Consider the following 15,174-nt stretch of genomic DNA (forward strand, 5'->3'; position numbering starts at 1 on the left):
ACATAATCTAATTATACTAATTTCTGTCTTTGTAGTTGTCCCCAGCATCCAGGACCCCCAAGGACATGAAAACTCCCAGACTGGCTTTCAGCCATATGTGCCAGATCAGGAAACAGGTTAGCCTCATTCTCTAACATTTAATGATGCCATCTTCTATTAACAGCTTTAATAATCACTTTATTTGGACTGGATGTTACAATCGCTGACAATTTAAGGCAGCAGTTGTTTTGTCCTTATTGGTAGATGAATTGTTTAAAATCTTTCCACCAGCACAAGACATCTTCTGTTGTTAATCTGTTTTATTGAATGTTTTGACCATTTATCACAAGATGGCCCCATTAGAGGCAGGCTCAAAACAGGCTGATCTGACCTGGGTGTATGTCATCTGGTTCTTAAGAGGGTATCTGGCAGTCCATATGGTCTGTTTTTTTTTTCTGCTTCAGCTACAGCCAGTGGCTGTTTCTTTCAGCGATAGTCAGCAGTTCCTTTTACAAGGCCTGACCTCTAATTCTTAAATCCATCAGCAGCTTTGTGGTGGAATTAGCTTCACACCTCCACTTTCCAGCCCTGCTCCTCAACCTCAGCTGCTAGATTAAACTAACACAGCTTTATCCTTCCAGCTGTCCCATTATTAGCAATGTGAAAATAATAATAAAAAAAGACTTAATGTCTCAAAAGGTAGAAAATAATAAAGCGCAGTTGCGAAATAACAGAACATGATAACAATACTGGTAACAAACGAGGTTGTCATGCTCTACTTGAGTCCAATACCTGCACATTAAAGTTTTCTAAGGTTAGAGTAGAACTTATTTGGAAAGATAAATTATTCCATAAACAGAAGCAGCAACTGCAAAAGTACAATCATCTCAGCTTTGAAGTTTAGATCTTAGAATATCTAAAAGCACCTGGTTGTTTGACCTCAGTACTCTAGATAAGGATATGATTATTGATATGCAGATAGGCAGTTCTTTAAAATTATGAGTGAAATATGAAACTTGTCCTTTTTTCACCTCCTTTTGGCTCATAAAGTGTCAATACTATGTACAGCAATAATATTAACAAGTTCAGTAAAACTAAGAATCACTTCTCAGTATGAAGTGACAAAGAAACAGAAACAATGATTAGTTATTCAAAGAGCTGTAAAGAATTTAAAAACACAAACATTCATTATGTCTGACTGATTTCATGTGTTGATAATTTCAAGAAACCATACACTTTATGAATTTTTACCTTTCATGTTCAATGTTCTGTTGATATAATTCTTGCCCCTGTGTCGTCATCAGTCTCTAAATCCCTACACAGAACTAATTATCCAGCTCTGAGTGACATGTTTTCAGGAAAGCAATGTTGGCCTGATGTAAAATATGACCTGTGGTGTTTTCAGCACTGTGTACTCAGGTTTTGTGTTCTAATTTCCTGTGATATTGTTCCTATTCAGTTTATTTTCCATTGTCTTCTGCTTAATGTCCCATGCAAAGTAATTAAAATTGTTAAATGCTTGCATTGTATGAACTTCTCTGCAGTCTAAAAACAGTGCCCCATGAGTCCTAGTTTGCTTTTGCTGTAATCATATTCCTGTTTGGTTTTGTTTTAGCCCACAGGGCAGAGACAAGAGATCCCACCCAGACAGAAACAGTCCAGGACCCTCAGAGCTCTGCTCCCGCCCTCCACTGCAGCCAGTCCCATTATGGCTGCTGCCCAGATGGGCGCACTTCTGCTGGGGGGGCCCAAGGTCTGGGGTGCCCACAAGCTCCAGCTCCTACTCCTGCTCCATCATCCTGCACACAGACAAGGCATCCTCCTTTAACCTATCATTCCACTGCGGTTTCTCTCGCCATACATACAAAGCTACTTTTAGAGTCTTTGTCTGGGTGTCACTTTTTAAGTGACCATGCTAACCACACTATGCATGACCAGAAAAATTCACACTAACCATAATGAGCCAGAGATTTTTTTTTTTACAAATGTCAAAGTTGCACATTTGTATTTTTGGCTCAAACTTTCAGTACATGTTGTTAAACAGTTTTTGCCTGCTTCTCTTCTGTTCTGTTTGTTAGCTATGGCTGCTGCCAAGATGGTGTGATGGCTGCTCAGGGCCCCAACAAAGAGGGCTGCATAGAGTTTGTGGCCCCGGCACCCACAGTAAGCAATTCTACATACACATGAGAGGATCATAAGCATAAAGAATAATAGTAAATAAATCACATGTAAAAACAACTTCACCAACCAGAGTATTAATAATTTGTTACCACAGGTTGTCTCTCTTCCTACTGAGAATGCTGTAGAGTGCCGCACCACCACCTATGGGTGCTGCTATGACCGGACCACACCTGCAGACGGACCCAGTGGGGAGGGCTGCCCCAACCCACCCAACCACAGTAGGAGGCTTAAAACACATAATTAAAAGTTGTACATTTATTCCTGGTTTTATCTTCCTAAACAGCAACCTCTGAGGAAAATAATTTGTTTTGTTATTGATGGTTGTGCTACCTAAAAAAACAAACAAAAAAAAAAATCAGAAAAATCTGCTACAGTTTATTCAGAAGTTATTACTCAGAGATTAAAGATTCTAAAATAGAAATTATTAACCGTTGCAAATAAAATTTTACCAGGTGATCTAACTTTTTTTTTAAGCATTTCGTTTTGCATAACTGCAGAATCACAAGAGGAGTAAACAGAAATAATAGGTGAGAGGGAGAAAAAAGCATTGGATAACATCAACAAGGGTCCCTGCTTGGACACACATCAAGGGTTTTTTACTGTTAGACCAGCTGGATCCTGCAAAATGAAGAGTACTAAATAAATGCAAAAATAGTGACAAATTTCTATTGCATGTTCAAATTCTCTCATTCTCATTTTATTAGGTGATATAAATTTGGGCTGCACAATATTAGAAAAACATGCAGTTGCAATATATTTATTGAATATATATATATTATTATTATATATTTGCAATGACGATATCTGCTGCAATAAAAAAAAAAACAGTCGCAGCAGATATCTGTCTTTCTGTTCTGTCATCACAACTCTCATAACACTTTGTGTGCTGCAGCATCTTGACCACTATCATCTAAATTGGATGTGGTCAACAAGTGCAGTTAGAAACTGTTGGATTGGTTGTTGGCAACCAGAACTTGAACCCATAGCATTTGAAATATAACAGCCTGAAATTTATTGCATTTATTGCATGAAGTCCTATGTAGTGCTGATATTGTGCACAGTGATAATGCAATGTTGATATTGTGTGCAGTCTTAACTAAAATCATTTTTAGTTCAGAAGCTGCACAGTGCTGCTTTGTGAGGCAAACCCTGCAGATAAAAACAGTGATAAAAACTTTTAATTTGCTTTTTGGTGAAAAAAAACCCTCTTTCTTTGCAGTTGAGCGTTCGATCTGCTCCCTGCCCCGTGCTGCTGGGTCCTGCAGTAACTGGGTATCACGATACCACTTTGATGTCATCACCTCTAAGTGTGCCCACTTCTGGTATGGAGGCTGCCATGGCAACAGCAATAACTTCATGACCAGAGGAGAGTGCCAGAGGGCGTGTCAGGTGTCTGCACCGAGGCCAGCCGTACCTGTCGGCGAGTCAGCTTCCACAAGAGAAACTTCTCCTGGAAGGGCAACGTCTACAGGAGCATTAGCTCCCTCTGTGGGGTCAGCTGATGGGCGCTCACACAACATGGGGAGGATTTTCACGGTGCAGGGCGGCTCACAGAGTGGCTCCAGCAGACAGGCCACAAGCGCTGCCAAACATGCCCACAGAGGTCGACTGTATCTGCGGGTCCGCCGGCCTTCAGTTTCTACAGCTGCTCAGTACAGAGAGCCAGCTGCGAGGTAAGAACCCGAAGACTTGGGAAGGTCTGAGCTCCAGTCCCCCCACCACTGCTGGCTTCAAAAAAGCAGTTTACAGCCACCTTATCACTGCTGAAGGAGCCCCAATTCACTCGACCCTATAGAGAAGGAGCCCCAATTCACTCTAAACTTCATCCTGCTTTGATCTGATGATGAAGTTGGTGTTTAGTTTTTACCATTGTGCCAAATGGACATTTATACTATAGATCAGTGGTTCCCAAACCCTTTAGCTTCTAAACCCAAAAGATTGATAGTAGCAGAAGCTAGTGACCCCAATTATCACAATTCTTCTTGTTCAAACTTTGTTAATACCCCTCTTAAATTAGAACATCATGACAACACAAACACCCAGACCAACCACTACTTTTTACTGATTAACGAGTATGGTCTTTTATATCAGTTATGATAAAAATATGCTTTAAGCAATCATTTCTAAACTTAATTTGATTTCTATATATTATCTGTAGACCCCTACTCATTTAAAACACTCAGTGGAGTCTCGATCACAACTTTGGGAACCGCTGTTATAAGTTGGTGGTGTTATAACACTACCAACATCAACAACAAAAACAGTACAAATACAACAAAATATTTGAAAACAAATCATAATTTACAGTGCATTATCTAGGATTTTGCTATTGTGCATACAATTGATTAGTAACTCTTAAAGTATCTATAAATTTTAGATAAATGATCAAGGATATAATTTTTCTTTTATTAGGGTTTAAGAGAAATATGTAATTTTAGATAATAACTTTCACCTTCGTGCAGTGTTGTGTGGCTGCTCTACAGTTGGTAAACATTTAGAACGTCACATAAAAAAACTTTGTTTTGTACAAGAATACTGTAAATCTTGTTTTCTTCTTCATGTAATGCCATCTGATCTTTATTCGTACTCTTTCCGGTGCAGCAAATGCAATCAACACTCATGTTTTCCAGCTGCTTCTAGCGCCACAGGCTTTCTTTTTCATGTTTATGCACAAAGCAACACCTTATTCCTTTCTTCAACCTTGGCATAACCTCAGGAGATGGCCTCACATTGACCCTAAATGGGCAGTTTCATGCTTTTCGGACTCTTTGGTGTTTGTCTGAGTTAATGTTGGTACTTCTTTATGTCTGCTAAATGTCTTTGGGCTCTGTGTGTTTTATAAAGATGTCTTTAGATTAAACTAATAAAGCTTTCGCTGTGATACAGTCATCAGATTTGTGTCGTCACTAAACCCTTTGTCTTATTTTATAGTATGTGTCATTTACATTTGTGGGTCTCAAACTTTTCCTAACAAGCACCACCTCGGAAAATATTAAGTTGTCCAAATGGGAAAAAACAACAAGCTTGTACTGAAATGATCTGAAAAGATTGAGTATCTGACATAAAAGAGCAAACAGTTCTACTTGAACACCTAACTCTAAACTCAAAACCAAACTGAGTTCTTAATCCTAACTTTCACTTTCAACAGAAACAATTGTTTCAGGGAAACACACTGGGTCCTGATCCACACACTGACTGATCATCCTTGGCTGGACCTTCCTTGGGTGAGGGTGTCATATAATGGTCGAAACACCCAGTGAACCTGAGGTCCACTATTGAGGATTTGTCCCAAAATTCCAACAACAAACCACGAGTCTAAACTTTCCTAACAATTTTAACAATCTTCGCACTTTAACTCCTGAACTAAACAAAGTAGATGGAATCTTGATTGGCTGACCTGCACCAGCCTGTCCCTTGCCTTTAGGTCTCTACTCAAACAGTTTGCGTCATTAGACTGAATAAAGAGAAACCACCTGAGATACATAAATCGTACATAACCCTGGTTGAAGGGTGAAGGTTAAGTTGGTCTGAATCCATGCATTCATTGCTGAGAAAAGCATCACCTACACTGCAGTCTGGCCTCATCCTTTGTTTCACTCAACAATTTCAAGATAACTTAAATAATTAATAAAACTTAAAGAACTTCTTATATGTGTGAATCTGTAAACATCGAAACAACTAAATGATCACCTGCGACAAATAACCCATTTCATGTCTATTCAATTTGCGAAAGCACACATGTAGATTGTTTTATACATAAACAGCATTTCCAAGGTATTTATCCCACCTAAAACAGTCAATATTGGACAGCAAAATGTGGAGATTTCTTACTTTTGGTTTTGCCTTTAATCAATTCCTTTACAGACTACAAGTCTTCCCTTGTAGTCTGGTGGCCATTGGGTAAACAATATTTTCCCCTCGGTTACACTTAAATATCTTCTGAATACCCCTAGAGGGATCCTGGGTACCATCAGCAAGGCTTGTATTGCAGTTTGAGAACCATGGATTTACACCTTTGTTTTTGGGAAGTTTGGGAACGTGGTAATTTGATATGGGGAAGAACATTTGGGTTTGTCTTCTTGTGCCACAATATGGCTGTTGTTTTGAAATTTTTTTTGATTTGTAGTGTCTGGGTTTGTTTTGTTTGGGTGGAAATTGTGTCCTCTGTCTTGTCTTTTCTATGTTGAATGGCTCCTTTGTGTGGATTCTTTTGTTCTGTCTTCTTTTTCTCAGCTTTATCTGTCAAACTCTTAACGCTAGGTTAAGTGCTGTCTTTATGCTTGCTTTGTCGATCAACAGCAGAGCGTAAAGTGATTGTTATTCCATTCTTTTTAAATTTCTTTTTCCTCACAATCCCCTTCTCTTCTTTTTTCCTTTCTGTTGTTTTTCCTTGTATCTTCTAACATCTCCCCAGTTTGATCCTCGGAGGCATCAGCATCGATAAAAGTGACCCAGACACAGTGGAGGCTTTAGTTGGCCAGACTGTTGTGCTGCCCTGCAGAGTCAGCCCTCCACCTTCATCCACCATCACTGTGGAGTGGAGACGAGATGGTGTTCTTCTGTCCACTCAAAGGTCAGCGGTAACACACACTATACAGTTCAGTTTATATATAACTGAGCTCTGAATAGAAATATTCTCTGCCGTTTTGCTTGTGATTTCCTCAGACATCACCAACAGCCCAATGGGTCTTTGTTAGTTGGTCCTGTTCTGATGTCAGACTCTGGCTGGTTCTTGTGCTTGGCCACTCGAGAACGAGAAAGAGATCACCGCTATGTTTACCTCTCTGTCTCAGGTAAAATTCTACATTTGGATTTTAAAAATAAATTTTATATAAAAACAAAGCTGCTCATTGTCATAAAAGCTTTTTAAAACATTATGTTGGTGTAGATTCCCAGTTATCCAGGACATAGCAAATCCTGAGAGTTTTCTGTTTTTTAAAGATGACTGGTCTTCTTTTCTTGTTTTTGGAAGATGTTTTACTTCTCATCCAAGGAACTTTCTTAGCTAAAAGGAAAAAAGTGTGGACTTCCAAGGGTTTAACCTGCAGTGAGTTGCTCTGTTTTTTGTGAACTGAACTCAGATGAAAATCACTCTTCCTCCACTCACTCCTGAGTGTTGTTAGTCTTTGTTGGCTTGGCCACATTAGAGATGTTTTGGTCGGATGCAAACAGGTGTGAACTGAAGTGAAACTAATGAGGGTTAGTTCCTATCACCAGTCAGTTGTTGTTTTGGTCTATATCTTACATGTTGATCAGGATCTTCACATTAAAGGGTGCATGTGCACAAAAATGTGGCATATGCCCTTTTCCGTGCAAAATTTCAAATGCGTCAATAACGAACTGATCATGGAAACAAGTGCAGCCACACGCCAACTTCATAACTGGCGTACACACATTTGTACAGTTATTAGTTTGTTGGCAAAATTTAGAGGGCATGCTGGGAAACTGTTATAGATAGATGTATTTTACCAAACACAGGACACCCCTAGATATTTAAGCAACTATTATCTAATCTATTTATTTTCCTTAGTGAACAATAAAACTGGTAAAGAATATTTGATGATAAAACTAAAGCAAAACTTTCACGTCCAAGGCAGAGTGAGATTTGAACCTAAAGGTGGATAAAAATAAAAACAGGTGGAGGCTGGATTATTCTTCTCTGAGCTGAGCCTAGGATAGAACAGTAACCTGACAAATCTCGGTGAACGAGACACTTTTAAACCTGTTCAAACTCAAAGTGACATATTGTGTTTCATCAGAGTGCTCAAGTTGGTAGTCATTTCAGAATCCCAAATATTTGTTTTTAGATAAAAGAGTTAGTTTTGAAATATGTCACTTTTTAAGTTCCCAAAAATGGGCTTTGTAACCGAGCATATTAATATTCCCTTAAGTGTTCCAAGAAGTTAATGAAACAATCTCTCCCAGTTTTGGGAAAACCCCAGTTTCTCTGACAGGTCAGCTTCTTGACATTCTGTAAATTCTCATTGACTCTAACAATGTGTTTTATGTGTTAATCAGAGGGCCCTCCTCAGATTGTTCCTACCTCACTGCCCAAAGATGGACCGTTCCCAAGGTAAGAATACCCATCCACAACATCAACAGTAGTAATCTGAAGCATTTCTGATGTCTGTTGTTTTATGTTCAGCGTGTCAGGCTGTGAAAGAGAAAGAGATGTACCTGCATTGGCTTTTAATTTTTGTCATACTCCTCAGGTTCAGCATTGAGCGCTCAAGCTCATCAATGATAGAAATGCGAACAGGACAAACCGTGACACTGCCCTGCACCATCGTTCCTCCTGCAGCTCTGCAGTATGTCAGGATTCAGTGGATTAAAGATGGAAAGACCCTCAGTGACTCCAGGTATGAACGTACTCTGCAGATTTATACACCTCATATTTAGACATGTCTTCATGACTTTGATGTTCTTGCAAGTTTTCTAAATATCTAAACAGTACATATGGCTAATAATAAGAGCTGTCTAATGTGAGAGGTAGTCAAATCTCAGGGAAAAATTCAGCTGTGTTTTATTAATAAAACAATAAAGCCCACAAACAGAGGCACCAAAGAATGCTGAATAATTTAAAAAGACAGTAAGGTAATTGATCGCAAAGGCATTTCACAGGTAACATAAGTAAATAGAGGTGTACAGTCATTATCCGCTGCTGATTTTCTTTGATGATCTGTATGTCAATATTATTATGGTTATAAAAAAAACATTATTAAGTAGTACAACCTCAATTTTAAAAAAGCTGGGATGTCATGTCAAATGTAAATAAAAACGGAATGCAATGATTTGCAAGTCTCATAAACTCATATGTTTTCACAATGGAACATGAGAAACAAATGAAATGTTTAAACTAAGAAATAGTACTTTTTTTTAAAAAAAAAGGTTATTTTGAATCGGATGGCAGCAATGCATCTAAAAAAAGTGTCATAATAGGTTAGTGTGAGGACCCAAAGTGTGGATGCTGAGGCAGCCAGCAGGGTGTACATCAGCTATGAAGTTGATGTGTGGCAGCCCACATTTCCATGGTCAGTTCATTATTGATACAATACATCTGAATGTTTATGTTGAAAAACGCCCCTTTTTTGCATGTACCCTTTGTACATAAAGCCTCATCATTTTATTATGTCCTTACATGTTAAACACCATATCTGAAAGAGGATGAACTTTCTACTTACTATGATTCTATGTCCTTGATATTTCCTCTCAACATTACACACAAAACTCACTGTTAATTTTAATTGAACGTATAAAATTTTTTTTTTAATTTAGAGAGAAACAGATAAAAACAATTTATTTTCATACAATGCAAGACTGACTAAGAAAAACTATTAATACAGGATTAAAGATCAGATTCCAATTTATCAATAAACAATCATGACAACTGTAAAAGGAGAGCTTTAAACAAAGATACTGCTGTTCTGCAGGGTTACCCAGGATGTAGATGGCACCCTGATGATCGGCCCTCTGCAACCTGATGACTCAGGGGTCTACACATGTACAGCTGCCAGTCAGCAACAGCTGGAGCAGAGACAGCTGAAACTCAAAGTCCAAGGTTACATCTTTGTTTCATTTTACTGAACATCACATGCAGCTGTTAAGATCTTCTGAGCAACACAAATATTGTGTGATGTTTTTATTTTTCATAGTCACCAGAGGAGGGGAGTAAATGTCGTTGACTTCCCTTTGATGCTCATAAATCACATAAATAAAAAGGGTTTATGGTATTTTAATGAGAAAAAGTGACAAGAGTTACTTCCTAAGGACATATACTGTATATTGCATTTGTATATATATATATATATATAAAATACAGTGTGAAATAAAATTTCACACTGTTTCACATTTTTATTATTGTTCATTAGACCTGAGGATCACAACAGCTCCTACTAACATCCAAGTACGTGAAGGCAGCCCGGCTCATCTGCCCTGCGTGGTGTCAGGAGACAATGTCAGCATACGCTGGTCCAGGTACGACAAAATTCACTTTTTAAGGCTCAGTTATATATTTTACTGGAACTTGTGTTTGTTTTGTAAATGCTTAGTCAGCATTCATGCTATTGTTTACTTGTTTTTAGTTTCCTCTGTAACTAACTACTTCAGCATATGTTCAGCTGCAATCACTGGTCATTTATGAGGTCCTCCTTGCTAGTACTAGGTTGGACCCCTCTGCCTTCAGAGCTGCCTTAATTCTTCACATCATAGATTCAACAAGATGTTGGAAACATTCCTCAGAGATTCTGGTCCATATTGACATGTTAGCATCACACAGTTGCTGCAGATTTGTCAGCTGCACAGTGCACATCCATGATGTGAGTCTCTCATTTCACCACATCTCAGAGGTGCTTGATTGGACTGAGATTTGATGGCTGTGGAGACCACTGGAATTCAATGAATCAAGGCTTATCAGACCACGGAAATTTTTTCCAATCTCTCATTATCCAGTTTTGGTGAGTCTGAGTGAACTGTAGCCTCAGTTTCCTGTTCTTAGCTGACAGGAGTAGCACCAGATGTGGTCTTCTGTAGCCCATCTGCTTCAAGGTTGGACATGTTGTGTGTTCAGAGATGGTTTTCTGTAGACCTTGGTTGGAACAAGGGGTTATTTGAGCTACTGTTGCCTTTTTGTAATCTCAAACCAGTCTGTCCATTCTTCACTGACCTCTGACTTTAACAAGGCTTTTTTGTCTACACACATGCGTTTCACTGGATATTTTCTCCTTTTTGAACCATTCTTTTTAAACCCTGAAGATGATTGCGTATAAAAATCCCAGTAAATCAGCAGTTTCTTAAATACTCAGACCAGCCTGTCTTGCACAAACAGCCATGCCACATCTAAACTCATTCATTAGTTTAAAACTCTGGCATGAAAGGTGGTGCGCAATATACATTCCTTTAATGGTCTGTAAGTTAAAAAATTAATAAGACAGTTCAGATAATTATTAATTGAGAGCTATCCGGTCCCTGTGTAACCAAAGCAAGAGCTGTGTCCTCAAAATTGAGCTCATTCTCTGTGTCCCTGTTTGTAGTGTTTATTGACAGGATCTTGAGGCACAATCGTGGAGTGTGTCTGGTTTGGGAACCTCAGGATTTCATCTCTGCTTTCTGCAGATGATGTGGTTCTGTTGGCGTCTTCAGGCCATGACCTTCAGAGTGCACTGTAATGATTTGCAGCTAAGTGTGAAGTGGCGTGGATGAGAGTCATGTCCTCTAAGTTCGAGGCCAACTGGAAAAAGTTTGAATGCTCCTTCTGGGTCGGAGATGAGTCTCTGCTTTAAGAGGAGGAGTTCAAGTATCCCGAGTGTTGGTAGGATGGAGTGGTAGATAATTTAAGGATCATGACCTTGTTCTCAGTAATGAGGGTGTTACTTCAGTCAGTTGTGGTGAAGAAAAAGTTGAGTCATAAAGCAAAGCTCTCCACATTTTAACTCTCACCTACAGTCATGAGGTATGGATCATGACCGAAAGAACGAGATCCTGGATACAAGCATCTGAAATGAATGAGCTTCCTTTGCACGGTGGCTGGGCTCAGCCTTAGAAGCTCAGAGTAGCTCAGAGTAGAGCCACTGCTCCTCTGTATCAAAAAAAAAACAAACAGCTAAGGTGGTTCGGGTATCTCATTTGGATGCCTCCTGGAGGCCTCCCTTTGGAGGTTTTCTGGACATACCCCACTGGGAGAAGATCTCTGAGGCTCTCTGGCCTTGGAACATGCCAGGTGGAACTGGAATGTGTCGCTGAGGAGAGGGGTAGTAGAAGATGGATAGATAATGATAGGCTTTGAAAAGCTAGCCTTAATATCTCAGAACAAGTTTGTGTCAAGCAATGGCAAACTATCTCCTAATATTTCTGTTGTCTTCTATTTGACAGGAATGGTGTTCCAGTACGTCCAGATGGGAGTAACATACTGGTGTCCTCTGACGGCAGCCTGATCTTAAACAACATGAAAGCCTCAGATGAGGGAAGCTATACCTGTAACGCTTACACGGGAATCTATTCAGTCAGTGCCACAGCTGAAGTCAGAGTTATTAAGGACATACAAGGTGAGAACAGCCATCAAACCCAAAACATACTGCTGCTTTAGCAGACTTATCTCTAGTATCAAATGATTTAATAGATTTGTTTAAGCTTTCCTAAATACTACTATATTGTACAATCAAAGGGTTAAGTTTAATAGAAATTGCTGTAACATCTGAATTGTGCTTTTTGTAGGTGCTGATGTGCTGCCAAACTGTGTGGACCAGAGCCAGCTGGCCAACTGCAGGCTCATAGTTTACGCCCGCCTTTGCAACAACCAGTACTATTCCAGTTTCTGCTGTGCCAGCTGTTCCAGGCATGCTCAGAACAATGACACGTTTGGTCGGCTTGTATTTTAAAACTCTGGACTGCACTTACCAAAAGGACCAGCTACTGAGCAGGTTGTTAAAAAACATGATTCAGCTGAGCAATTTCAACAAAAAGGGTCTGAAGATGTAATTAAACCTGTAAAGAAGTTGTTGTTCTCCAATCAGCACTTTGTTCAGATTTTCTGAACCACATAAATCATACAATCTGTAAGATCTGCTGAATGTATTGAGGTGCAGAAAATAAGTAATTTATTCACTGGACCTACACTCTGTTTTCTAGAGAAATACTACTATTTATCATTCTGGTAATTTGATCGCAAGTTTTTGCTTAACATGTTGGTGATTATACTTGTTGTCATATATGGAGCACATATTTAACTCTTTTCTTATTTCACATATTCTGTTTGATTTGATGAAAGTTTTTTATAATAAAAAAACAATATTTTGATATAAAAACTGTGTGCATTCAGTTGATGTTCCGGTTTACACCACAGGGAGACACTCAACACAACACGTGAGAGTCAACTGCAGGAAATTAAACGTGGTTGATTCTTTTTCAGAACAATGCTGATCTTTATGTCTGCTGAAGCAGTATTTGATTTAGAAAATGTATTATTTGAGTATTATTTTTATTATTTCTTTTGCACAACTCAACTCTTTCTAAGCACTTCTGTATTTTTTGTCATTATCAACTGCAGAAGTTGTATGTTTTTATGTAAAACTTGGAACGTTTTTTCTTAAGTAAATTTAATGCCAAGCAATGATTGTTGGCTGATTTAAGTTTCCTGAATAATTAGTCTTTCCTAAATATCTCTGATGGGTGGAGATTTGTGACATTAATGGGAATTCCTCCTTGGAAAGATTAACTTGAACTACTGGAGTTTATAAGCACATAAATAAAACATAAATACTCCCCAGAGGTGAAAAATTTGCGACTAAAATACAGATACAGAAAAAAAATGTACGAAGCTGTTTACACAGAGAAAACTAAATCACAAAAGATTATTACAAAACTCGAAAGTATTGAATCTACAGCGAATTCAACAAACACAGAATTACTGTGTACATGTGTAACTTTTTACCAACCAACATTGGAAAATCTAATGTTTCCAGGAGACTGGTCATGTATAAACAGGGCGTTAGAAAGAATTTAAAGTGTTTTTTCTTGTGTGATGTAAATGGCTTCCTTCACCCTCCTCTCAAAAAATCTGTGTTTTCTGTCCAAAAAAACCCAAACATTTTGGTCCTCAAAAGAGTGTCTCTTGTAGGTGGAGAGTTTACATTGACTGACTACACAGCCTCTGAAAGTAAATGTCATTATAATAGACGTTTATCAGAGAATGCTATAACCAAATTTAAAAATTGGAAAAAAGGTGCCCCACTAACATGGAAGTTTAACCTGAAGAGATAGCTGAAAAAGTCCTATTAATGTTAAACCATGTATCCCTATAACTCTAAGTCAGGGGTGGACAACCCTGGTCCTCGAGGGCCACTATCCTGCATGCAGGTGGGATCTGCAGCTACAGATCCCATCCTTACCTTGTTTCTCCGCTCCAACACACCTGATTTGAATCAATGGGTGATTAACAGGCTTCTGCAGAACATGAAGAGGTAATTCAACCTCTGAATCAGGTGTGTTGGAGCAGGGAAACAAGTTAAACATGCAGGATGGTGGCCCTTGAGGACCAGGATTGGACACCCCTGCTCTAAGTAGTGATGACTTCATGAGATTCTTTATAAATAAAATTATTTCAGTTAGAGGGAAAATTCACACCATCCTTCCTACTATTGCCTCTGATTCCTTATCAAATAAAGCGGCTTTAGAAGTGTCACTAGAACCTGATTTGTATTTGGACTGTTTTTGTCCTGTTGAACTCTGAATTGTCAAAAATAATAGCTTCATCAAATCTATTAACATGTCCACGAGATCCCATCCTTACCAGACTGTTTAAAGAGATGTTTCCTGTAATTAATATCCTCATTTTAGATCTGCTTAATTTGTCTCTAATGAATAGTTATATACCACAGGGCTTTAAGGCTGCTGTAATTAAACCTTTACTTAAGAAACCTGATCTTGATTTAGGAGTTTTAGCCAATTATAGACCTATATACAGTCTCCCATTCATCTAAAAAATTCTTCAGAAAATAGTTGCAAAGATAACAAGAAAACAAGATTCAGACAGAATCTATAATTCTCTCCACACTGCCTTAATGCAACAGAGGAGTACGTTTAATTTGAACAGGCTGCTCTCATTGACCTGCACTATTGAAAGACCCAAGAAATCCTTTGTTGCTCGGGCCGTCCCAGCTCCTTTGTTGAGAGGGTCAGAGGGAGGAAGACAGGGACAAGTGCACTTTACTGTTTTTTTATTCTTATTATCTATTTATTTATTGATTTTAAAATACTTCTTGTGCAACAGTTAGTGTGTTTTAATTAGGTTTTAAATATATGTCATGGTAGTTGAAGGTGTTGAAGGTGTTCTCTATCTATACCTCTGTGAGTGGTTGCTGTTTTATCCTATATATATATAGTGGATGTAGCAATACAGAGTGATTGCAACATCAGGAAAAAGGAGCACGAGAAACTGGAGAAATACCAGGGCCTCAGAGAGGAACTGGAAAAGGCCTGGAAGGTAAAGACCACAGTGGTGCCTGTGGTCATCGGGGTCCT

At 38.7% G+C, this 15,174-nt stretch overlaps 1 protein-coding gene across 2 annotated transcripts in view; it reads left to right on the forward strand.

Moving 5' to 3' along the window:
- The window catches only part of paplna (papilin a, proteoglycan-like sulfated glycoprotein), a 29,009-nt gene extending 16,050 nt beyond the window's left edge, over positions 1 to 12,959 (forward strand). The window contains exons 15-27 of one of the 2 annotated variants that reach the window (XM_017417702.3): positions 36 to 116; positions 1,595 to 1,793; positions 2,058 to 2,142; positions 2,255 to 2,378; positions 3,380 to 3,833; positions 6,575 to 6,733; positions 6,826 to 6,953; positions 8,179 to 8,233; positions 8,373 to 8,519; positions 9,591 to 9,718; positions 10,029 to 10,134; positions 12,028 to 12,200; positions 12,370 to 12,959. In XM_017417702.3, coding sequence (XP_017273191.1) covers positions 36 to 116; positions 1,595 to 1,793; positions 2,058 to 2,142; positions 2,255 to 2,378; positions 3,380 to 3,833; positions 6,575 to 6,733; positions 6,826 to 6,953; positions 8,179 to 8,233; positions 8,373 to 8,519; positions 9,591 to 9,718; positions 10,029 to 10,134; positions 12,028 to 12,200; positions 12,370 to 12,533 — 2,003 coding nt within the window. In that variant the 3' untranslated portion in view covers positions 12,534 to 12,959. Of the gene's footprint in view, positions 1 to 35; positions 117 to 1,594; positions 1,794 to 2,057; positions 2,143 to 2,254; positions 2,379 to 3,379; positions 3,834 to 6,574; positions 6,734 to 6,825; positions 6,954 to 8,178; positions 8,234 to 8,372; positions 8,520 to 9,099; positions 9,192 to 9,590; positions 9,724 to 10,028; positions 10,135 to 12,027; positions 12,201 to 12,369 lie in introns of those variants that run through there. The other variant, XR_005233656.1, reaches the window with a different exon arrangement.
- Positions 12,960 to 15,174: the final 2,215 nt, after the last annotated feature.

The sequence above is a fragment of the Kryptolebias marmoratus genome, linkage group LG10 (genome assembly GCF_001649575.2).
Source record: "Kryptolebias marmoratus isolate JLee-2015 linkage group LG10, ASM164957v2, whole genome shotgun sequence".
Classification (NCBI taxonomy): Eukaryota; Metazoa; Chordata; class Actinopteri; order Cyprinodontiformes; family Rivulidae; genus Kryptolebias; species Kryptolebias marmoratus.